Source organism: Natator depressus, chromosome 20, assembly GCF_965152275.1.
Source record: "Natator depressus isolate rNatDep1 chromosome 20, rNatDep2.hap1, whole genome shotgun sequence".
Taxonomy (NCBI): domain Eukaryota; kingdom Metazoa; phylum Chordata; order Testudines; family Cheloniidae; genus Natator; species Natator depressus.
The window spans coordinates 25,616,440-25,640,290 of record NC_134253.1 but is presented as its reverse complement, the minus strand read 5'-3'; the positions used below and the strand labels follow the sequence as shown (position 1 = coordinate 25,640,290).

Below are 23,851 nucleotides of genomic sequence, written 5' to 3'. Positions count from 1 at the left end.
GGGCCCCCAGCAGAGCCGGCCACGCACCGGCCTGCCACAGGGGGCCGAGAGTCGAGGAGCCCTTGGCTGGACCAGCCCCAGGCTGTCGAGGGGACCCTGTGCGCCCCCCGCCACTACCATGGGAACAGGGCCCGGTACCCACTCAGCTACAGGAATGGGCCCTCAGGGGGCACAGCGGGGGGGCCTGGCTGGCTGGGGGCCTGTCAATCAGGGAAGGTGCCGTGCAGTGGGCTTGCCCACCCCGTACCTGCTCGGCGAAACTGCTGTCCCGCAGCCCGGCGTCCTCCTCGGTGTAGGTCAGGATGGTTTTCAGCGAGCGCCGCAGATGCTCCTCGTTGAAGTTGGAAGAGGTCCCGACGAGCGAGGAGAGCGACATGGTCACCTGCATCTTCACCCGGGCAAAGTTCTGCGGGGAGAGGAGGGGCTGAGCCGAGGAACCTGCGGCGCCCCCTGCTGCCCGGCTCCTGGCACGGGGGTGAGGGCAGGGGATGCCCAGACAGCCCCTGGGATCCCGCCGGCTGGCTGTGCCCGAGCTCCCTGGCAGCCCGGAGCCTCCAACAAACCGCCCCCACCTTCCTCTTGCAAAGGAGCCGGTGGCGTGCCCCAGACGGCCCATCCGACGGCTGCGCTCCACCCCAGAGACAGCCGCATGGCAGCGGGCGGGGAGTGGGGGCCATGCCCAGCGGGGCGGGGGAGGGGGGGCTGCACTCACGTGGCCGATCTCGAAGTTCTGGCGCATGAGCAGGTAGAGGGAGGCGCTGGCGTGGGTGCGGATGGCAGCCACCCGGCTGCTGCAATGTCGCAGCAGCCGCAGGCACAGGTCGGCGCAGAGCTCCGTGTCCTCCTCGAACAGCATCTCCGGGAACTGTGCCACGGGGAGAGGGGTTACAGCCGCCCCTGGAGGCCAGGACGCCTGGGTTCTCGCCCGGGGCTGGCAGGGAGCAGGGTCCAGGGGCTGGAATGTGGGGGGGGGGCGCTGGGAGCCAGGACGCCTGGGTTCTTGCCTGGCGCTGGCAGGGAGTGGGGTCCAGGGGCTGGAATGTTGGGGGGGCACTGGGAGCCAGGACGTCTGGGTTCTCGCCCGGCGCTGGCAGGGAGTGCTGGGAGCCAGGATGCCTGAGTCCCGTCCCGGGGCTGGCAGGGAGCGGGGTCTGGTGACTGGAATGTGGGGGGCCCCTGGGAGCCAGGATGTCTGGGTTCTCGCCCGGCGCTGGCAGGGAGCGGGGTCCAGTGGCTGGAATATGGGGGGGCGCTGGGAGCCAGGACGCCTGGGTTCTCGCCCTGCGCTGGCAGGGAGCGGGGTCCAGTGGCTGGAAAGTTGGGGGGGCGCTGGGAGCCAGGACACCTGGGTTCTCGCCCTGCGCTGGCAGGAAGCGCTGGGAGCCAGGACACCTGGGTTCTCGCCTGGCTTGCTGGAGGGCCCAGCAGCTGCAGCAGGGGGTTGGGTTCCCATCCTGGCTTCACCACCCCCTCTGGATGGAGTCACACAAACCCGGGCGCAACCCCCTCAGAGCTGGCCCGGCCCAGCCACCAATGGGACGGGCCCAGGCGAACCCGCCCCGGACTCCGATCTCCCGCTGCCCAGGGGCCCCCATGTGCAGACAGAGTCCTTCTCCCAGCAGCCCAGTCACCCTGTCCACCCCCCCGCCAGCTCCCCGCGGGCCATGGATCTTGGGGCCCCTGGATCGACCTGCCCCGGCTGGGCTGAGCCAGCGGGCACCTGCCCCAGTCCCGGGGCGCGGCTACTCGGAGGCAGCGGAGCGCGGCCCCGCTGGGGAGCCGGGGGGCCGCACGGGGGGCCCCACTCACCTTGCTCACCAGCGCCCTCTGGGAGGCGAAGCAGTGCTGCAGGAAGAGGGCACTGGGCGTGCAGGCCATGCCATGGAGCAGCACCCGCAGCACCCCGTCCAGCACGCTCTCCTTGGCCTCCGCCAGCAGCACCGTCTGCGGGACACGGGCCGTGAGGGCGGAGCTCCCAGGGGGAGGAGCTTGCCAGGGGAGGGGCCGGGAGGGCGGAGCTTGCCAGGGGGAGGGCGGAGCTTGCCAGGGGGAGGGGCCGGGAGGGCAGAGCTTGCCAGGGGGAGGAGCTTGCCAGGGGAGAGGCTGGGAGGGCGGAGCTCACCAGGGGGAGGGGCCAGGAAGGTGGAGCTTGCCAGGGGGAGGGGCCGGGAGGGTGGTGCTCTGGGGAGTGGGGGTGGAGCTCACCCAAGGTGGGAGAGGAAGGAGCAGGAGGGCAGAGCTTGTGGGGTTGGGGGTATTGCCTGGGGGGCCGGGAGGGCGGAGCCTCCTGGGGCAACCAGTCCCTGATGTTCACAGGGAGCAGGGGCTGGTTGTTAGAGGCAGGAGCTGGGAGCCAGGACTCCTGGGTTCCATCCCCAGCTCTGGGAGGGGGCAGGACAGGTCAGCGGCAGCTGCTGGGGTGTGGGGGGCGCTGGGAGGGAAGGGGTTAACTCCGCCTTGCCCCCACCTGGACGATGATCTCCAGTGTGTCCAGCACCACCAGGTTGGCCTCGGTCGCCAGGTTCCCCTCCACCAGCACCTCCTGCTCCACCTCCTCCCGGCTCCTGGGGGAGAGCGGGGCATCAGCATCCACCCTCCCAGCCCCCCACCCCTCCACCCCCCAGCCTGCCACTCCCCAGGGCCAGCCCCCCGCAGTGCCACGGGCTCCTTGGCGTCACTCCCATCCTGGTCCCTGCCCGGTGCCCCCACCCACCCCATGGCCCCCCAGTGCCCAACACAGTGCTCCCCAGCATCCACCCCCCACCCAGGCCCCAGCACCCCCTAGCATGGAGCCCCCCCCCCCGGATCAGCCCCCCACAGTGCCCCGGGCTCCCTGGCATCACTCCCATCCTGGGCCCTGCCCAGCACCCCCCAGCCCGATGCCCCCACACCCCCCTCCCATCCCAGCCCGGTGCCCCCAGTGTCTCCCAGCGCCCCCCACCCCAGGGCCCCAGGTGTGGCAGCACACGCACTTGTCCACCTTCTCGGAGTTCGGGCGCCAGTGGGCAAGGTTCTTCCTCCAGCGAACGCTCTCCTGGCCCCCCAGGGGGCTGCGCTCTGCGGGAAGGCGGGGGGTGTGTGTCAGGAGCTGCATGGCAGGGGCTGGGGGAGCTGCAGGCTGGGGTGGGCAGAGGCAGGCGTGGCACAGCAGGGGCTGGGGGGGGCAGCCCACAGGCTGGGGGAGTCTGGCAGGTGCAGTGGGCAGGGTTGGCCAGGGCCAGAAGCAGGGCTGGCGGGGCAGGGCCAGGGCCGACAAGGGGGTGTAACGTTACTGACGTGAACAGGTACCGTATAGATCATTGTTGCAACCAAGGTCCTGTAGTTGCACCAAATCTTGTACAAAGGAGGTCCAGGACGGGGTCTATGGAGAGGTTGCGAGTTGCTGGTTATGACGATGGGGTGTGTAAGAGTGTGTGTGTGTGTGTGTGTGTGTGACACGTTATGACTGTTATGTGTTATGATTCTAAGCAGCCTCAGTGAAGTATTTGGCCAGCTTCTTGAGAAGGGACTATTCTCCGAAAGTGCCCAATCCAGAAACACTTCGCTGACAATGGACTTTGGGAGATGCCAATCCACATCTGAGCTTTCCTGGGAACTCAAACTAACAGGTAAAGAACGGCAAACTGAGGCATGCATGGACATGTGACTTGCCTATGTGACTCCAGACTCCATCTTGCTGCTGTGATTTCCACAGTGGGAATGGAGGGGCGTCCTCCCATGGGCAGAGAATATAACAGGCCCTGAAAACCCCTCCCACCTGGTCGTTTGTCCTGCTGCTCACCTCTGGAGGGACCTTGCTACACACGGAAGCTCTGAACCCGGGACGGAAGGACCCCTCCCAGCTGGGGACGTTCTCCAGAGACTTGATTTGAACCTGCCGCTTATTCCATCCCTGCTACAAGCCTGACCCAAGAACTTGGCCGTTACTGGATGGGACTGATTCCATTTCACCAGTGCTGGCTCTCACCGACCTCGGTTTCCTTTGATCAATAAACCTTCAGCTTTTAGATGCTAAAGGATGGGCAACAGCGTGATTTGTGGGTAAGAGCTGACTCGTCCCGGGGTCTGGGGCTTGGTCCGTTGGGATCGGGAGAACCGCCTTTCTTTTACTGGCAAATTGGTTTTCATAACCGTGCGTCCCCACGGCGAGCGGCGCTGGTGGGGATCCTGGGAAACGGGCGCGTCTGAGGGCATTGCCGGCCTGACTCGTGGCTAGCCGGTGGGGTGAGACCCAAGTCCTCGCTGGCTGGCGGGTTTGGTTTGCCTTAGTTTGCAAAAGCCCTCCCTGCTCTCAGCAATGTGTCCTGACTTGGCACCTCTCAGCTGGGTCCCACCAGAACCAGCATTGTTACCGGGGGCGGGGCAGGGCAGGACAGAGCCAGTGCGGGGGGGGGGGGGCAGTGGCCAGGGGGGCAGGGGCAGGGCCAGTAGCAGGGGGGGCAGGGCCGGGGGGGGCAGGGCCATGGCTCAGCCCCATGGCGCTGCTCCCCCCCACCCACGAGAAGCTGTCACTCTGGCTCTTGTGACCGGGGGGGGGGGGGGTGTCAGGCCACTGTCCCCCTCCCCCTGCCCCGGCTCACCCCTGCTGCGCCGCACCATCTCCTGGCGCGCCCCGACGGTGCCCAGGATGGCCTCCTCCAGCCGCGCCTTCATGTCCAGCGACTTCTTAAAGGCCAGGCTGCTGATGCGCTCGAAGGCCTTCCTGCCCTGCGGGAGTGGGGGGGTGAGAACAGGGCTGGGGTCGGGGGCGGCCGCAGGGAGCCGGATTAAGCACTGGGGGGCTGATGGAAGGTTCCCCAGGGAATCAGACCCAGCCCCCCAGCATGGGCCCCTGCGACTCCAAGTGGGGCTGGGCAGGGGAGGGGCCCCCCAGCAACCTGGACAGAGGCTGGAGATGAGGGGCCCCCGGCCAGGGCACACAGCCTGCAGGGGGCGCTGCACCCTACATGGAGCCCCAGGGGGCCCGGATGCTCAGGGCTGTGTCTGGGGACCGCCCTGCCCCACCCCGCCGGGTTCCCCCCACAGATCTGCCCCCTGGATCCCTGCCCCCAGATCCGCCCAGCCCGCTGGGTTCCCCCCCAGATCTGCCCCCCTGACCTCTGGATCCCTGCCTCCAGATCCGCCCGGCCCTCTGGGTTCCCCCCGAGATCTGCCCCCCCCGACCTCTGGATCCCTGCCCCCAGATCCCCCCGACCCACTGGATTCCCCCCAGATCCACCCCCGGCCCGCTGGGTTCCCCCCCAGATCTGCCCCCCCAACCTCTGGATCCCTGCCCCCAGATCCCCACGGCTCACTGGGTTTCCCCCCCAGATCTGCCCCCCACCCACTGGATCTCTGCCCCCAGAGCCCCCCGGCTCACTGGGTCCCCCCAAATCCCCCCACCTTATACTCGAAGCAGGCCACGCAGAGGTAGAGCAGGTCGAGGAGGCGGCCGAGGTGCAGGGGGGACAGCTCCGCAAACCAGCCTTGCAGCGCCCCTGCGTCCCCGTTCTTCAGCACCCACAGCAGGCAGGCCAGCAGGGTGCGGCTCGCCTCGGCCGACAGAGTGCCACCCGGGCGGGGGGGCTGCGGGGAGAGACGGGGTCAGCGCCCATCCGCGCCCGGCTGGGGGGAGCTCCAGGACCGTACCCCATGGGGTGCCCTCCAGCAGCTGCCCCCCATTCCCAGCCCCTGTTTTCACTCTCACAGCTGGGGCCCAGGATCGATCCTGGGGGCAGGCCCCACCCCGCCCATGCCCAGCTGCTCACTAGGGACAGCCCTGCAAGGCCTAATGAGCCTGCAGATGCCACCCACCCCCAGGGGGCGCTGTGCTCGAAGGGGAGCCACTCCTGGCTCCAGGTGGGGGTCTAGTTGTTAGAGGGCGGGGGCTGGGAGCCAGGACGCCTGGGTTCTCTCTCCAGCTCTGGGAGGGAGGGGTCCCTGGAAAGAGAGCTCTCCATCTCCAGAGACTGGGGTTGCTCTGATGTCCTGGGGGGCCTCTAGGCTCCCCTCCTACCCCCGCGCCCCGACAGGTACTCACGGCTGCTGGCAGCAGGAAGGGGCTGGCCCGGTGGGCGTGGGGCAGCGGGGAGCCGGCGATGGCCATGGCCACTGACTGGCTGATGCTGCCGCTGTCGCTGTCTCCTTCATCCCCTGGCACAGTGACCAGGCGCCCACGTGGACTGTGGTTCTCTGGGGGGAGAGAGCGCAGGGCTGGGGGGTGTCGGGGCACTAGGCAGCCTGGGGGGTCCCCGGACAGAGAAAAGGGAACAGAGCCAGGAGCTGGAGTGGCTGGAGCTTGGACTCCTGGGTTCTCTCCCCGGCTCTGGGAAGGGGACGGGGTCTAGTGGGTTAGAGTAGAGGGGCTGAGAGCCAGGACTCCTAGGTTCTCTCTCCGGCTCGGGGAGGGGAGTGGAGGCTGGTGGGTTAGAGCAGGGGGGGCTGGGAGCCAGGACTCCTGGGTTCTCTCCCCGGCTCTGGGAGGGGAGTGGAGGCTGGCAGGTTAGAGCCAGCGGCTGGGAGCCAGGACTCCTGGGTTCTCTCCCCGGCTCCGGGAGGGGAGCGGGGTCTAGTGGTTAGAGCCAGGGGCTGGCTGGGCGTTGCCGTGTACTCTCGGGGGGGGGCTGCCCGGCAGGTCTGAGCCCTCCCTGCTCACCGGTGAAGTCGTAGAGCTGTGGCAGGGCGTCCAGGGCGATGCTGAGGAGTGGCAGGTACAGCCGGGCCACGTGGGCGCGGGCGGGGGGGGCGGCATAGCGGGCGTCGGCGTCGTGGCTGCACAGCAGACTGTGCAGGGCACTGATGGCCTTCTTGTGCAGGAAGAAGATGCTGCGGGGGGGGGGGGGGCGGGAAGGAGGGGCTGCGTGAGACGGGGCCTGGGAATGAGACTTCCCCGCTCTACCCACTGCACCCAACTCCCCTCCCCGAGCTGGGGCAAGAACCCAGGAGTCCAGGCCCCCAGCCCCCCTGCTCTAACCATTCCACCCAATTCCCCTCCCCGAGCTGGGATAGAACCCAGGCATCCGGGCTCCCAGCCCCCCCTGCTCTAACAACTACACCCAACTCCCCCTCTCGAGCTGGGGCAAGAACCCAGGAGTCCGGGCTCCCAGCCCCATCCCGCTCTACCCACTGCATCGCACTCCCCTCCCAGAGCTGGGGCAAGAACCCAGGAGTCTGGGCTCCCAGCCCCCCTGCTCTAACCACTGCACCCAACTCCCTTCCCTGACCTGGGATAGAACCCAGGAGTCCTGGGCCCATCCACCCGCGGGAAGCTCTCGCGAGCTCTGGGCTGGATCGCAGGGGGGACCCGGGCCTCCCCGGGAGAGCGGCCGGGGGACCCCGCTCACCCTTCGGCGTCCGGCTCCAGGACGAGCGCCAGCTCCGTCAACACCAGCCCCGCCAGGAAATGCTGCCGGCGGTAAGGCCCCGACAGCTCGAACATGCTGGCCACCCGCGGGTCCTGCGCCGGGCTGGAGAAGGCCGAGCCCTGCGGGACGAGCGGGCATGAGCTGGGAGCACAGGGGGTGGGGGGAGAAGGTGGCACAAGGGCGGGGGCGGGGAAGAGCCATGGGAACAGGAACCGCCTGGCCAGCCACTGCCCCATGCCTGGGTCCCCCCCGCGGTGCTGCCCACCAGCCGAGGGCTCCCTCCGGCTGTGATGGCGGGGCCGGGGGTGCCAGAGCTCGGCGTGGGACCTCCCCAGACTGGCACCCCCAGGCAGAGACGGAGCCCCCGGGCCCAGGGTGGATTTTGCTCCGCTCCGGAGGGGCCCGGGGGCTTGGGCCTGGCCGCGGGCCGTACCTGGGAGGTGGCGGAGGACACGGAGGGCGAGGGCGAGGCGGGCGGCGAGAGGCGGTGCCAGGGCAGGTTCAGGCTGACGTAGTGCTCGTGGCTGCAGACGACGCGCAGGAAATCCAGGCGCAGCGCCACCAGGGCGGGGGGGTTCTGGGCGCTCGGCAGCCGGTTACCGATCTGGGGGGGACGCAGCCCGTGACGGGGGGGACGGGCTGCCGGGGAAAGCCCAGCAGCTGACAGCTCCCCAGGTAATCCCCCCAGTCCAGCTGCCCCCCTCCCGACGGCCCCTTTTCCCGCCTGCCCGCCCCCGCTGGTCCAGCTGCCCCCCCGACCTCCCCCTTTCCCGCCTGCCCCCCCGGCTCAACTGTCCCCCCCGACCACCCCCTTTCCCGCCTGCTTCCCCCCCGACCACCCCCTTTCCCGCCTGCCCGCCCCCGCCGGTCCAGCTGCCCCCCCGACCACCCCCTTTCTCGCCTGCCCCCCCGGCTCAACTGTCCCCCCCGACCACCCCCTTTCCCGCCTGCTTCCCCCCTGACCACCCCCTTTCCCGCCTGCCCCCCCAGCCCAGCTGTTCCCCCCCGACCGCCCCCTTTCCTGCCTGCCCCTCTGCTCAACCGTCCCCCCCAACACCCCTCTTTCCCGCCTGTCCCCCCCACCCACTCTAGCCCCCCGTGCCCACCCCCTCCCCAGCTCTGGGAGTTTGCTGGCTGATCTCCCGTAGCCCGGTGGCAGAGCCCCCCACCCCACCCCGGTTCTGAGGCCGCAGCTCAAAGTGGAGAACCGACCACCCTAGGGGGGTTTCAAAGCCCTGGCCTGGCCCGGCCCGGCCCCAGGATGTCCCGTGGGAAGCCTGCCCCAGCCAACCTGCTTGTAGTAGGCGCGGATGAGGCCGAAGACGAAGCCGCGGTCCATCAGGGAGAGCAGGTCGTTGAGGAAGGAGGCCAGGCTGCTGTTGAGGCGCTCCACCAGCTCCACGTCCTGCCGAGACAAGGCCGGGGGGCGGTGTTTATGCCCCCAGGGACACGGGGCTCCAAGCAGTCCAGGAGCAAGGGTGTGACGAAGCGGGACTGTTCTTCATGCTTCCTCTGAATAGTGTGGGGGTGCCTCGGTTTCCCCTAGGCAGTTCTTAAGTCTCTAGGGGGTGGGGTAAGGGTGTATGGTCCTTGCAGAGCCCTAGAGGGCAGGTGTGTGCAGGGGTCTGGACACAGAGAATGGCCGATACCCTGTTTCCTGGCCACTGATGGCCTGGGCCCTTCCCACCTGCAAGGTGAGAGCTGAAGGGTTGGAGAACAAAGGAACCAGGTGACCTCCTGGCCCAGGGAAAGGGACAAAGCCCAGAGGAGGAGGGGCTGGAAAGAGTTTCAGTTTGGGGCTGGCTGGGGACGTGGAGTGAAGGGCAGACGTGGTTGTCTGGCTCACTGCCCCCCAGAATGGACCCGGCTGAGGGGTCCTGTTCTCTGCACCTACAAGCTCTGTGTTAGACCATGTTCCTGTTGTCTAATAAAGCTCTGTTTTACTGGCTGGCTGAGAGTCCCGTCTGACTGCGGAGTTGGGGGGCAGGACCCTCTGGCTTCCCCAGGACCCCGCCTGGGCGGACTCGCTGGGGGAAGTGCACGGAGGGGCAGAGGATGCTGAATGCTCCAAGGTCAGACCCAGGAAGGTGGAAGCCGGGTGAGCTGTGTGTCCTGAAGACAGGCTGCTCCCAGAGAGGAGACTTCCCCAGAGTCCTGCCTGGCTTCATGGGGAGCCGTTCCAGAGCATCGCCCGGGGACACCATGACAGCCCCCCAGGGACACGGGACTCCAAGCAGTCCAGGAACAATGGGTGGGGTGAGAGAGGAGGCTGGGCTGGGGGCCAGCAAGGGCAGGCGGAGGGAGGGGCAGACAGGAGGAGCATATGGATAACAGGGGGGCTGGCCGGCGGGGGATAGGGGATGGATGGACAATGTGGGGCCGGACAGGCTGAGGATGGAGGGAGGGACACACGGGTGGGTTACGGGGGGCTGGCTGGATACCTAGATGGACAGATGAGCAGGGGATAGATGACAATGGGGGGACAGCTTAACGGGAAGGGGGGCGGGGGGGCAGGTCAGGTGTCCGGGGGGCGGGTGGGGGCACCGACCTTCTGGTAGCGGGTGGCGATCTCGATGCTGACGGCGCCCACCAGGGCGGCGATGTCGTCCACGAAGCGGCTGGGGAAGCGCACCCGGCGCGGGGCCTCCAGCTTCTCGGCCTGGTGCAGATGCAGGGCCATGCTCTTCCCCTGCGGGCGAGAGCCGCCAGCGCTGGGCACGGGCGGGGGGCAGGCAGGGGCCACCGGGGGGAGGGGAAGCTGCAGGGGGGGCAGGAGCCGTGGGGACCAAGGAACCCCCCACCAGGGGACGGCAGCCACCTGCTGCCAGAACCGCAGCCTGGAGCCTCCCTCCCCAGCAGGAGGCGCCGGCCCCTTCCCCGCCCCATGAGCCCAGGGATGGTGCTGGGGAGCTGCCAGGCCAAGGCCGATGCGTGGCGAGACGATGGACACGGAGCTAATGCTGGGGGAGCCCGGACACTAGGGGGGCTGCCAGGGCCAAGGGGGCTGAGGGAGGGGCCCCTCCTGGGCACTCACCAGCAGCCGGAAGAAGAACCAGGCCTGGCGTATCACGGCCTCGCGCACGGCGCTGGTGCTCACCACCCATTGCAGGGCCAGCTCCTCGTGCAGCAGCTGGGCAGAGACGGACGGGTGGTTAACCGGGGGGGGGGGGGGGGGACGACACGACATGGCCGGCAGCACCAAGGGAGTAACACCGGGGGAGGGGGGGGTCTCCTCCCGGGCTGGGGCATCAAGCGTCTTCCCCCTCCCCCACTGCTCCGAGGCCTGGCCCCAGCAGGAATTTACACTGATTTACGCCGGCCCCCATCACCCTTCCTGCTCCCCAGTCCACACAACCGCGCCCCCCCCACCATGGCCAGGCCAGGTTCTGACCCCTCGGCACAGGTGGGGAACCGAGGCGCAGGGGAGACTCAGCTACGTGGGTCCAGCCCAGCTGGCATGCGCCAGGCCTGGCTCGGGCAGTCCTCCTGGCCTGGGAACGGTACCCCGCTCCCCACCGACGCCTGCCTGGGCGGGCCGAGCGGCGGAAACGCTCCGGAGAGGTGCCCAGGGCAGGGACAGACCCTGGGTTCGTCTGGCCCCAGCACGGCCCTGCCGGAATTCCTTACGGCCCACGGCCGGTCTGCAGCGTCTCCCCCCGAAACACACTGGGCCCCTCCGTTAGCTCACGGCTACCACTGGGCGCCGGGCCTGCCCTCGGCTGCGGGACCCGCCCGGTGGCTGCACCTCCCCGCCGGCCCGAGGCTGCGAACCTGGAGGGGAAAGCGGCCCAGCCGGGCGCTCCCTGGGCACGCCGGCGAGGAAGCCAGCGAGGGGCTGAGGTGGAAGGCGGCTCACGCAGACATGGCAGAGGAGGGGTGGATGGTGATGGGGCGCAGGGCAGAAGATGGATGGAGAGTAACAGAGACAGGAGATTTTAGCTGGGGGGTGATAGATGGAACCTGTCTGAAAGGAGACGTCTCGCCCCGACCCGGATTCTCTCTCTGTCCGGCCGGGGTACCCGGGGCACGGAACGATTTTGGAGCGAGGGGATTCTGAATAATGCGTCGGGCGTGGGCGGGATCACAGCCCAGGACCGACTCAACACTTTAACGACACACCGGGACTCTCCAGGGCAGGGCTCCAAGCACTTTCCTGGGGTTCGTTAACTCGGCCTCCTGTCACCCCAGTGAGGCTAAGCGTTATCAGTGGGGAAACTGAGGCACAGAAAAGGGACGTGACCTACCCCAGGCCACACAGGACGTCAGTGGCAAGGCTGGGGGCAGAGGACCGGACTCCCAGTGCTCCAGCTTTAGCCATTACATCACTTCCCGCTCCTAGAGCCAGGGATGGAACCCAGGAGTCCTGGCTCCCAGCCCCCCCACTCTCACCACTAGCTCCCACTCCCCTCCCAGCACGGGGGACAGAACCCAGGAGTCCAGGCTCCCAGCCTTGGGCTTTGATCATGAGACACCCCCCCCCACCCCGGGTGTCCTCTGTCCCATGGGTGGATGCAGGGGGTGGGTGGGGTGAGCCTGAGGATCAGCTGTAGTGAGCAAGAACCATCCCCCCGCCTCCCGATTTTTGCTGGGCCGCCCTCCCGCCCCCTCTACCTTCTTGGCGGTCGGCCTGGTGGGGGCGGCAGGCGCGGAGGGGCGCTCCAGGAAAGAGGAGAGGCGGTTAGAGCTTCGCTCGCAGGCCTGTGGGGTGCGGGGGGGCCGCGACGATGGAGGAGAGGAGTTAATGGAACAAGAGGATGGAGCAGAGGAGAGATGTGATGGACGAGCCCCCCCACACCCCGTGCCCCATGCGGGGTCTGCTCCGGCTCTACCCGCCCACCCCGGGCGGAGGTGCCGAGCGACAGAGAAGTGGCACCGCAGGCCTCGCTCCCCACCAGCAGGGGTCAGCGCTGGGCGGGCCGGGGGCCCGGTGGGGGCCCGACGCGGCTGGCAAGCGAAGCGGAGAAGGGGGAAGGGGCACCTGTTTGAGGTCGGCGCTGGAGCTGGGCGGGTTCCGGCGGAGCACGGCCTTGGGCCCGCCGGGGGCGTAGGCCGAGTTCACCCAGGAGTGCGAGCGGTCGATCCCCTGCACCGCGGCCGCCGGGAGAGAAGAGAGCAGCGAGAGCCGTCACCAGGGGGAGGGCGGATTCAGAGCCAAGAGCAGGACCCCCGCCCACCCCCAGCCCACGGCAGGATTGCAGACGGGAACCGGGAGGAAAGGCCCCCCCCAGAGCGACCCACCACCGGAGCAGCCCCAGCCCGAAAGCACCAAGCGGGGAAGGTGGCAGGGGACGGGGGAGCCGTGCCCCGACCGGCGGCTTGCACGGACCGCGGGGAAGGGCCGACCCAGGGGGCCAATTCCACCCCGGAGGGTGCAGAGCGCCCCGGGGGAGCGTCAGAGCCCAGGAAGGGGGTCGGGGGTCCGGGCCCCGGGCGCCCCTCCCCAGGGCGCAGCCAGCGCCGGCCTTACTTTGCTGCCCAGGATCTTCTGCACCTCGTCGTCGGGGGAGCCGGGCGCGGTGGCCAGGTCGGGGTTGCTGTTGCTGATGCTCTTGGAGCGCGACAGGTTGAGGCTGGCGGGGCGGCCGGAGGCGCGGGACAGGGTGGCGCACTGGATGGCAGCCCCATGGGGCGGCGTCCCGGCCTCTGGAACAAACACACCCGGGGGGGGGTCAAGGGGGTGGGGAGGCATTTTAACCCCCTTGGAGAACCCAGGAGTCCTGGCTCCCAGCCCCCTGCTCTAACCACCACACCCCACTCCCCTCCCAGGGCTGGGGTGAGAACCCAGGAGTCCTGCATCTCAGCCCAGTTCCCCTCCCCGACTCTGCCCCCATTCCCAAGGACCCCCCTCTCCACCTCCCTGGGAGCAGCCCTCCCCTCCCCACTGGACTCCTCCCACCCACCCCTCCCCAGAAGCAGCCCCTGCCTCCCCCACGCCCCTGAGAACTGGTCCCCAGCAGCCGCCCCGCCCCCCCAGAACTCACAGCCCCATGGATGTTAAGGGGCCGGCTTCCCGGAGCTCCCCCAGCCAACGAGCCCCAGGGGCTCTGCCCCCCCAGCTCACCGCTCCCCGGGGCCGGCGGCTCGGCGGGCAGGCGGAAGGCGAAGTGGATGTAGGCGGCCAGCAGCGGATTGTGGCCGTGCTGGCTCTGGCTGGCCTCCAGGCCCTGGTGGATCTGGTTCACCATGACGGCCATGGCCTCGAAGGCGGCGCGGCCCAGGTTGACTGAGGGAAGACGCAAAGCGGGCGGGGGTGAGCCGGGGCAGGGCTGGGCCCCAGGACTCCTGGGTTCCTCTCCCTGGGGCACGGGAGCAGGTCCCCATCAGTCCTGGCCCAGTGCGGGGAGCCCTGCCCTGGCACGCGGGAGTCCTTAGCTCTGCCTCTGGCCAATCACAGGCAAGCCACTGCCCCTCCCGGTGCCTCAGTTTTCCCTTCAGGACACCAGGGCTAAGGCTCCCCTGGGGCGGGGGCTCCGACACGATTTCCCGGTTGTGACCCGGGGTGCGACTGTGTAAAAAGCCCCCCCTGACTGGCGGTCTTCCCTAGCCTAGCACCTAGCCTGGGAAGGGGGAGGGGACCCAGTGCTGCCCCCGCAGGCCTGGAAAGGGGGTGAGTGAGTCCCCAGGAGGAGCAGAGGTGGGTGGGCAGAATTCGATCGGCAGAAAACGACAGACCCACCCATTCCCTTTTTCCAGATCCTGTTAAGCCTGGAACTCGCTGCTCTGGCCCCTGACACTCAGGGGCCGAGATCCTTGCGGGGCGGGTGGGGGAAAGAGAGGCCAGGTAATCCGGTGATCAGGGGGGCGAGGTCCCCGTGGGGGTCGGGGGACAGCACTAGGTACTCTGGTGATCGGGCACTGAGAACCCCAGGTGGGGGAGGCAGGCACTGCCCAATCACAGGGCGAGGTCCCTGTGGGGAGGGCCGGGCTCCCCCCGAACACAGGGCGAGGTCCCTGTGGGGTGGCGGGGGCGCCGGGCACCCCCCGAACACAGGGCAAGGTCCCCGCGGGGTGGCGGGGGGGGCGCCGGGCTCCCCCCGATCACAGGGCAAGGTCCCCGCGGGGTGGCGGGGGCGCCGGGCTCCCCCCGATCACAGGGCGAGGTCCCCGCGGGGTGGCCGGGCACTCACCAATCTGGCCCCCGATGACGGGTGGCCGGGCGATGAGCAGCAGCAGCTTGTCCAGGACCTGGTGGCAGTGGGCCAGCAGTGGCCCCAGGCCGGCCCCCCGCAGCCCCGCCACGCTGGCCCGCAGCTCCCCCTCCACGCTGCTCTCGGTCAGCACAGCGTCCCGCAGGCGCACCGGGAAGTTGCTCTCCTCCAGCACGTGGCCCAGCGTGAAGAACTTATCCAGGGCGGGGTCCTGCCGGGGGACAGGGGCAGGTGGCACCGGGGGGGGGTGGGGTGGCAGCCCCAGCTCCTGGGATCTCCCAGCACTGGCTGGGGCCAATCCAACCTCTTGCACTAGTGCCCCCCAGTGCAAGGGGGGGGACCAATGAGCTGGGAAATGGACCCAGGAGTCCTGGCCCCCAACGCCAGGCTCTAGCTCCCCACGGGGCACCCCAGTGGGTACGTAGTGCGGGCACAGATGGATCAGATCCATCAGCCACAGGGATGCTGGGTACGTTGGCAGAAGGGGGCTAGGGCTGGAGCCAGGGGGCGCATGATGGCCAAGAGCTGGGGCAGCGGGTCTGGAGCCAGGGGGCGCAGGCCCCAATCCCAGCCCCAGAGACAGATGGCGCATGAGGACGATGGGCAGGGCCCAGATCCTCAGCCAGGCCCCCGGGGACCCAGCGCAGCTGGGCAAAGCGCCCGACGCGCAGTAACTAGACACGGTGCCCTGGAGCCTCGACCCCCATCCCCCGTACCTCCCCACCCCACTGGGAAGCCTTACAGAGCACCCCCAACCTCCCCCATCCCCCTACCCACCCCACCCCCCGGGGATCCCAGTTCCAGCACCCCCCATTCCCCCCACACCACTTCCCCACCCCCCGCTGGGGAACCACACAGCTCCAGCCCGCCAGGATGCCCCCCCAGCCCCCCCTCACCTGCGTGTGCACCGAGGACACGGCCAGCAGCTCCACGTGAAACACCCCCTTGTGGTTATCGACCCACTTCATGCCGGGGAGCTGCACCTGCCGGCGGGGAGGGAGAGCCGTGGGCCCCAGCCCCTGACCGCTCCCGGCCCCACTCCCTCCCCCGGCCCCCCACACCCGCCCCTACCCGGGGCCCGGCCCCTGCACCCGCTCCCACCCCATCCCCATGGGCAGAGGGCACGGCAGTGCTCCCTCTTGGGATCTGACCACGCCCCCGTGACTCAGTTTCCCTGCCAGCTGCAGGGCAGGTAGTGCCCAAAGGAAGGACACCCCCGTCCGGCCCTGCTTAGCCCCGTCTCAAAGGGGGCTGACTCCCCCACCCCGGCCTCACTGGGCGAGGGCGCTGGGTGTGGGGAGGTCCCAGCAGGGCCCTGCGAGGTCCAGACTGGGTCTGCTGGCCTGGACACGCACCTCCCAGAGCCCAGCCCAAGCCGACCGGTGCCCCCTCGGGCCAGGGGCCGGAGCACTGGGTCCAGCCGGCCCAGGGCTGCCACGGAGCCATCGTGCCTACTTACGTCAGGGGTGAGCACGGAGTAGCTGGGCGGGGGCTTCTCCACCGACACGGGCAGGCAGAGGGGCCCCGTCCGCAGACGGCCGTGCTGCAGCAGTGGGATCCACTGGCGGGAGAGAGCGGGGATGAGACCGGGGGACTGGGCCATGGGGTAGGGAGGTTCCTGGGGGACCCAGACACAGGGCGGGGGGTCCGAGCGGCTGGGGAGGTTCCCGGGGCAGGGACACAAGGCAGGGGGCCTCAGGGCTAGGGAGGTTCCCAGGGGGCAGGGATTTGGGGTTCCGAGGGCCTGGGGAGGTTCCCGGGGGGCAGGGACGCGGGCCTGCAGGGGGACCAGGGGTGGGGGAGGTTCCCAGGGGCAGGGATTTGGGGGTCCGAGGCCCTGGGGAGGTTCCGGGGGGCAGGGACGCGGGCCTGCAGGGGGACCGGGGTGGGGGAGGTTCCCAGGGGCAGGGATTTGAGGGTCTGAGGCCCTGGGGAGGTTCCCGGGGGGCAGGGACGTGGGCCTGCAGGGGGACCAGGGGTGGGGGAGGTTCCGGGGGGCAGGGATTTGGGGGTCCGAGGCCCTGGGGAGGTTCCGGGGGGGCAGGGAGGAGGCCCCCGGGGCCAGGCGGACCGTGTAGCCAACGGGCGTCTCCAGCGGCGTGTTCTGCTTCGGCTGACAGCTGATGTGGTAGAAGGTGAAGAGCAGGTGGTGATTGTCCGTCAGGGCGGGCGGGATCCGCAGCTTGAACTCCTCGTAGAACTCGGGGCACCTGGGGGGCGCCAGCAGGCAGTGAGGGCCCCAAGCCATCCGCCCGGGGCACCCCCCGATCCCCACGCTCAGGCACTGAAAGCCCCCCCCCCGATCTCCAGGCTGGGGGGCTGCCCTGGGCCCCGGCCCACGGCAGAGACCGGCCTGGCCCAGCGCCCCCCTCAACCCAGACACCCCTAGGCAGGTTACCGTATTAACTGAAATAGCCCCCCCCATCCAGCTTAGCACCCCCACCCAGACACCCCTAGGCAGGTTACCATATTAACTGAAATAGCCCCCCCCATCCAGCTTAGCACCCCCCACCCAGACACCCCTAGGCGGGTTACCGTATTAACTGAAATAGCCCCCCCCCCATCCAGTTTAGCACCCCCACCCAGACACCCCTAGGCAGGTTACCATATTAACTGAAATAGCCCCCCCCATCCAGCTTAGCACCCCCACCCAGACACCCCTAGGCAGGTTACCATATTAACTGAAATAGCCTCCCCAAATCCAGCTTAGCACCCCCCACCCAGACACCCCTAGGCGGGTTACCGTATTAACTGAAATAGCCCCCCCCAATCCAGCTTAACACCCCCACCCAGACACCCCTAGGCGGGTTACCGTATTAACTGAAATAGCCCCCCCCCATCCAGCTTAGCACCCCTACCCAGACACCCCTAGGCAGGTTACCGTATTAACTGAAATAGCCTCCCCAAATCCAGCTTAGCACCCCCCACCCAGACACCCCTAGGCGGGTTACCGTATTTACTGAAATAGGCCCCCGCCGGCCTCGACAGCTGGGTGGGCAGCGCTCACCTGCTGTGATACACCACGGCCGTGTAGGCCTCCCTCGTAAACTCGCTGCAGCTCGACTTGCCAAATATCACCTGGTGAAAGAGAAATGAGGTGACACCAGGTGAGGGGGGGTTGAACTGCGGCCACCCCTGGCCTGGGGCAGACAGGCGGGACGGTCACAGAACAAAACTATGGCAAGAGATGGGAGAGGGACAGTGCTGCCAAGGGGGTTCAGGCACCAGGCGTGGGTCTAACCTCCCTGGGCTCCTGGAGAGAGTTTAACCTTTGGCTGGAAGCTTTGGGTGCCCCCTATTAACATCGCAGAGCTGGGGGCCCCCCACCTGATCTCGGGGCTGACGTGAAGTGCCTCGAAGGGCCCTGAGTTCGCAGGCAACCTGTGGCTCCCCTGAAGCCTGGGCGTTTTTGGGGTGTCTCAGGCTTGGCAGCTCCGAGGAGGCAAAACTCTCCAGCCAGGCCCCTGAAATCCCGAGACGGGCTGGAGGCTGCGGCTCGGTGACGCCCCAAGGAGAGCCAGAGCCTGTCACCCCCACGGGCCCAGCACCCCCAGGGTACCCCATCCCTCCCGCCCCGGGATGGCGCTTTGGCGTAGGGCCAGGGCCCCCCAGCCTCTTGCTCGGCCATACTCTGCTTCTGGGCTGCAAGCAGGGAGGGGCGGTGCCGGCTCTCAGCGGGGGGGATGGGACAGACCCATTTCGGCTTCACCCCTTTCTCGGGTCCATTTCTGCTGCCCCCCGAACGGGCCATCGGCACAGGTGCCCTGGCTGCGCCCTGGGGTGGAAGGAGCTGGGTGCCCCTGCCGGCTGTCGCTCCCGGGGGGGGGGGAGGGGGGGACCGGGGAGCTCTGGGCTGGGGCCGGCACTCACCGGCAGGGCCTGGCTGGGGTCCTCGCCCGCCATGAACTGCACCTTCACGGCGATGTTGCGCACCGAGCCCTGGCGGCTGCTGAAGTTCAGACTGTGGGGGTAGACGTAGAGCAGGTTCCTGGGAGGGCGGGAGAGACACGCAGGGGGTCAGCGGGGCCCAGTGTGACGAAGTGGGACTGTTCTTAATGGTTCCTCCGAATATTGTGGGGGTGCCTCAATTTCCCTTATGCAGTTCTTAAGTATCTAGGTGGTGGGGTAAGGGTGTATGATCACTGCAGAGCCCTAGAGGGCAGGTGTGTGCAGGGGTCTGGACACAGAGAATGGCCGACACCCTGTTTCCTGGCAACTGATGGCCTGGACCCTTCCCCCCTGCAAGGTGAGAGCTAAAGGGTTGGAGAACAAAGGAATCAGGTGACCTCCTGGCCTGGGAAAGGAACAAAGCCCAGAGGAGGGGGGGCTGGAGGGAGTTTCAGTTTGGGGCTGGCTAGGACATGGAGTGAAGTGCAGACGTGGTTGTCTGGCTCACTGCCCTCCAAAATGGACCCAGCTGAGGGGTCCTGTTCTCTGCACCTGCAAGCTCTGTTTTAGACCATGTTCCTGTCGTCTAATAAACCTCTGTTTTACTGGCTGGCTGAGAGTCCCGTCTGACTGCGAAGTTGGGGTGCAGGACCCTCTGGCTTCCCCAGGAGCCCCGCCTGAGCAGTCTCGCTGTGGGAAGCACACGGAGGGGCAGAGGATGCTGAATGCTCTGAGGTCAGACCCAGGAAGGTGGAAGCCGTGTGAGCTGTTTGCCCTGCGGACAGGCTGCTCACCGGAAGGCGACTGCCCCAGAGTCCTGACTGGCTTCATGGGGAGCAGTTCCAGAGCATCGCCCGGGCACTCCGTGACAACTGGTGGCAGCGGTGGGATCTACTGCACCCCGTGGATGGCGCTTCCTGCAGTAAGTGACTGGGGAGCAGTAAAACAAAGGGGGATTGATGGGGACTAGGCGTGCTGAAGATTCAGAGAGAGACGGTTTCAGGGGGCGGTTAACCCCTAGGATTGTGTGACCAGAGAAAAGGACTTTTGCAGTAACAGGGTCCCCCGGGGGACTGCAGCGAGCGGTCCCAGGGGCGGAGGAGTCTGCAGCTCGACCCTGGCAAAGAGGTGGTGACCTCGAGAAGGGCTGGCACACTAGGGGTTCTCCCTGGAAACCGTGGGGAGCTGCGAGCACACAGGCCTGTGAGTCCACAACAACTTGGGAAGAGTGGAGTGATGGTCTGTCACCGTCTTCTTAAGAAGGACATTGTAACCCTGTGCAAAAAGAGAGGGTTGAGCATTGGAAAGTTCACCAAAGCACAGTTAATCGTGCAGCTGGAGGAGGATGACCGCTCTAAGGGACAGATTCCTGACCCCAAATGGGACTATAGCAGGATCTGGGAGCAGCTGGAGTAGTAGCCAGGCATCCCCAAGACTCCTGTCCCCGACCAGACGAGGGTCTTCACGATCGGGTTCCCCATCCGGGGATCGGAGACGGACGGGATTGGAGCTGAGTCCGAGAGAGCAAGAGGACTGTGAGAGACAGCGAGAGCCCGAGAAAGAGCTGTAGAAGCAGCAGCAGCATGAACTGGCGGTGGTGGGGCGGAGAGGCCTAGGGGACCTCCCCGGGGTGAGTGGGGATAGACCCCGGGGGGCCAGTTCCGCAGGGAACCTCGAGACTAAATTGCTGCCCCTGGTTAAGGAGGGGGGGGATGTGGATGCCCACCTCACTGCCTTTGAGCAGGCTGGAGATTTGAACCAGGGGGACCCTGCGGAAAAGCCCCGGTGTCTAGCTCCCTTGCTGGGTCCCAAGGCCATAGACTCTGTCGGCCAGATGGGTGGGGAGGTGGACAGGCTCCCACTCCTGACCCCAACCTATATGTCTGTGTGGAGTTTCCTGGGGCCAGGCCCCTCGGACCCCCAGTGGGAGCGGAAGGTGATGGTCAATGGGGAGACATTCCTGGGGTGGCGAGATCCTGGGACAGAGAGAACTGTTGTCAGGCCCTGGGTGGTGCAGCCTCAGAGGTTGAGGGGCTGTGTGAGCTGGGTGAGGGTCCCAGGGACGAAGCCCCTCGCCCTGCCTATGGCCCAGATCCCTGTGCGGACCCAGGAGGGGTGGGGCTGGCTGGTCTTTGGGGTGCTCCAGGACACCAGCTGCGAGACCCTGTTGTGGGGCAACTGTGTCTCTTTGGGACAGGATCCAGGCCCTGCTCCTGTAACGGCCAAGGGTTTGAATTTGAATCCAGGGAACCAATCGGTGGAGAGGGAAACGGTCAGTGAAAATGCAGATGACCTGGCTGGCAGCAGGGAGGAGCCGCTAGGCTCAGGCTACCTGCCTGCCTGTAAGCAGACCCCTGGGGCTGGGTGGGACAGAGAGATGCTCCCTGCGCCCCTGCACACCGGAGAGGGGGCTCACGCTGGCTCTGATGCAGTGAGGAAAGCAGCGAGCTCGCTGCCTACCCCCACTGGCACAGCAAGGGCAGCGCTGAGCACAGGGGGAGCTGAGACCCCAGCTGAGTGGGGGGAGACACAGGCAGGGGAGGGGATCTGTGGGGAGTGGCAAGGTGCTTGGTAAGGAAAGTTTGGATGAGCCTAGGCAGCCTTGTGATCTGATGGCTTTGTCCAGTCAGCAGGGTGGGAAGGCGAGGAGAGTGGAAGATGAGTGTCCCTGGACCTTACCTGTTAGCTGGGTGGAGAATTGGGACAGTGAAGGAAACGTGCCTGTGCCTGTCAGAGGTATTGACTTGCCTGTGGAGGGAGCTACCCTGATCTCCAAGCAGGTGTCTGTGACCAGCCTTGTGTGCTGGGACAAGGGGAATGAGATCCCAAGCTGTGTGTCTGGTAAAGGAGAAAGTGTGTCCGGCTCTTCTTGGTCTGTGGAGCAGACAGAAGGGGCCTTGCAGCCTGTGATGGTTGAGCGTTGTGCAGTTGTCTCAGAGCTGGTTCTGGATTCAGCTAAAGCCCAGGAAGGGAATGGTCCTAAGTTTGTGTCTGCTCAGGAGAATGGCCCTGTAACTAGGTCGCATCCAGTTAGTGTCTATGTAAAATCCCAGAGACCAGACAATTCTGGTGCTTGTATTTTGCCTGTTGCTCGTGTGTGGTTGGGAAAGGGTGTCGCAACTCTGTCTAATCAGGGTGAGATCCTAGCCAGGGCACAAGGAGAGCGTGAAGGTGATGTGATTGTGTTACCTATGGAGGGTGTGGAAACCTGTAGCAAGAAGGAAAAGATTCCTGAACTTGTGTGTGGCAAAGGGAAGGAGAAGGCTTCTGACCATTTATCTAGGAAGTCTGTCAGTTTGCCTGAAAGGGGATTGTGTAGGAATCCACCGGACGGGCCATAGGTAATTCTGGATGTAAGGGAGACCCAGAAAGAGTCTGTTGTTGCTCAGGAATGTGTTCCTCTAGAGCAAGCCCTAGGTAAAGAGGGTAAGAGCAGAATTTCTGGGAGGGGTGAATTGTTGCATAGAAAAGCCCTAGGGAAAGGAATCCTCATGGAGTCTTTGCAAGCAGTTTACTGCAACTGAAGGGTGTGAAAGTGATTTAATCAAGAAAGTTTCAGTTCCTAACAGCCAGAAATTTTCTGTTGTGAATGGATCCACTGACTGTCCTGTTGAAAGACCCAGTGTGGATAGCTTTGAGAAGGTCTCAGATGGAGTGAAAGCTGTTAAGAAACTTAAACAGTCCTATAACCAAGTGGCTGTGTTTGGCCAGCTTGTTGGGGAGAAGACCCAATCCAAGTTTGACCCCCTGGGGTTTTGGGGTGGCCAAAGGGCGGGCCGCAGAAACCTTCCCACATGCGGCCTGCGAGTGCTATCGACCACCCCCGACCTAAGGGAGGGCGTGAAACTGGAAGGGCCTGGTGTAACTCCTACCAAGGAATGGCAGAGACGCTGGGGCATCCATGGGAACGTTGGTGGCTTCGAACTTCCCCAGGTCACCGCCTAAAGTGACCCCGCTCAGTTCGATCTCGAAGGGGGGAGAGATGTGACGAAGTGGGACTGTTCTTAATGGTTCCTCCGAATATTGTGGGGGTGCCTCAATTTCCCTTATGCAGTTCTTAAGTATCTAGGTGGTGGGGTAAGGGTGTATGATCACTGCAGAGCCCTAGAGGGCAGGTGTGTGCAGGGGTCTGGACACAGAGAATGGCCGACACCCTGTTTCCTGGCAACTGATGGCCTGGACCCTTCCCCCCTGCAAGGTGAGAGCTAAAGGGTTGGAGAACAAAGGAATCAGGTGACCTCCTGGCCTGGGAAAGGAACAAAGCCCAGAGGAGGGGGGGCTGGAGGGAGTTTCAGTTTGGGGCTGGCTAGGACATGGAGTGAAGTGCAGACGTGGTTGTCTGGCTCACTGCCCTCCAAAATGGACCCAGCTGAGGGGTCCTGTTCTCTGCACCTGCAAGCTCTGTTTTAGACCATGTTCCTGTCGTCTAATAAACCTCTGTTTTACTGGCTGGCTGAGAGTCCCGTCTGACTGCGAAGTTGGGGTGCAGGACCCTCTGGCTTCCCCAGGAGCCCCGCCTGAGCGGTCTCGCTGTGGGAAGCACACGGAGGGGCAGAGGATGCTGAATGCTCTGAGGTCAGACCCAGGAAGGTGGAAGCCGTGTGAGCTGTTTGCCCTGCGGACAGGCTGCTCACCGGAAGGCGACTGCCCCAGAGTCCTGACTGGCTTCATGGGGAGCAGTTCCAGAGCATCGCCCGGGCACTCCGTGACACCCAGCAACACCCATTCACCCAGCTGCAGGCCGGGACGGGGTCCTGCCTCCCAGAGGCCTGTGGGGCAGAGCAGCGGCCCCACTGCAGGGAGGGAAACTGAGGCACGGAGGGAGGAAGGAGCTTGGTGCCAAGGCAGAGGAGAGAACCCAGGAATCCTAGCTCCTAGGTGGTGCTGCCCTGCCTTCCTCCCCCCCCCCCCGGCTGGGCAGTGGTGCCTCCTGCCCCCCAGCCCCTGCCTCACCCCCGCCTGCACATGGCTGCCCGCCAGTGACCCTGATGGGACTGATCACGAGGCCGCTCTGGGACGGCCACGCAGCTGGGCAGGCAAAGAGCCAATGGGCAGCAGGGAGCCAGGAGTGCGGGGGAGGGGGATGAAAGGCGGGGGAGGATTTGGGGAAGGATTTGGTGTCATCCCCCTGCTGCCCTGCACCGGACTGCCCCAGCTCCTGTCTCAGCTGGAACCCCAGGGGAGCAGGATCTAGTGGTTAGAGGGGCAGGGCTGGGAACCAGGACTCCTGGGTTCTCTCCCCAGCTCTGGGAGGGGAGTGAGGTCTAGTGGTCGGGGGGATGGGGGCGTGTCAGGACTCCTAGGTTCTCCCTCCGGCTCTGGGAGGGGAGTGAGGTCTAGTGGTCGGGGGGATGGGGGGGTGTCAGGACTCCTAGGTTCTCCCTCCGGCTCTGGGAGGGGAGTGGGGTCTAGCGGTTGGGGAGGGGGTGGGGGGTGTCAGGACTCCTGGGTTCTCCCCCTGGCTCTGCGCGG

At 66.5% G+C, this 23,851-nt stretch overlaps 1 protein-coding gene across 1 annotated transcript in view; it reads right to left on the bottom strand.

The window, feature by feature from the left end:
- DOCK6 (dedicator of cytokinesis 6) overlaps positions 1-23,851 on the bottom strand; it is a 59,024-nt gene that overhangs the window by 8,409 nt on the left and 26,764 nt on the right. The window contains 24 exon segments of the mRNA XM_074935434.1: positions 248-406; positions 713-865; positions 1,810-1,944; positions 2,468-2,564; positions 2,973-3,057; positions 4,581-4,707; positions 5,383-5,565; positions 6,020-6,171; positions 6,635-6,804; positions 7,323-7,462; positions 7,777-7,947; positions 8,635-8,748; positions 9,892-10,032; positions 10,378-10,473; positions 11,955-12,041; positions 12,322-12,426; positions 12,811-12,986; positions 13,405-13,566; positions 14,471-14,702; positions 15,388-15,474; positions 15,951-16,052; positions 16,563-16,701; positions 17,499-17,569; positions 18,362-18,479. Coding sequence (XP_074791535.1) covers positions 248-406; positions 713-865; positions 1,810-1,944; positions 2,468-2,564; positions 2,973-3,057; positions 4,581-4,707; positions 5,383-5,565; positions 6,020-6,171; positions 6,635-6,804; positions 7,323-7,462; positions 7,777-7,947; positions 8,635-8,748; positions 9,892-10,032; positions 10,378-10,473; positions 11,955-12,041; positions 12,322-12,426; positions 12,811-12,986; positions 13,405-13,566; positions 14,471-14,702; positions 15,388-15,474; positions 15,951-16,052; positions 16,563-16,701; positions 17,499-17,569; positions 18,362-18,479 — 3,202 coding nt within the window.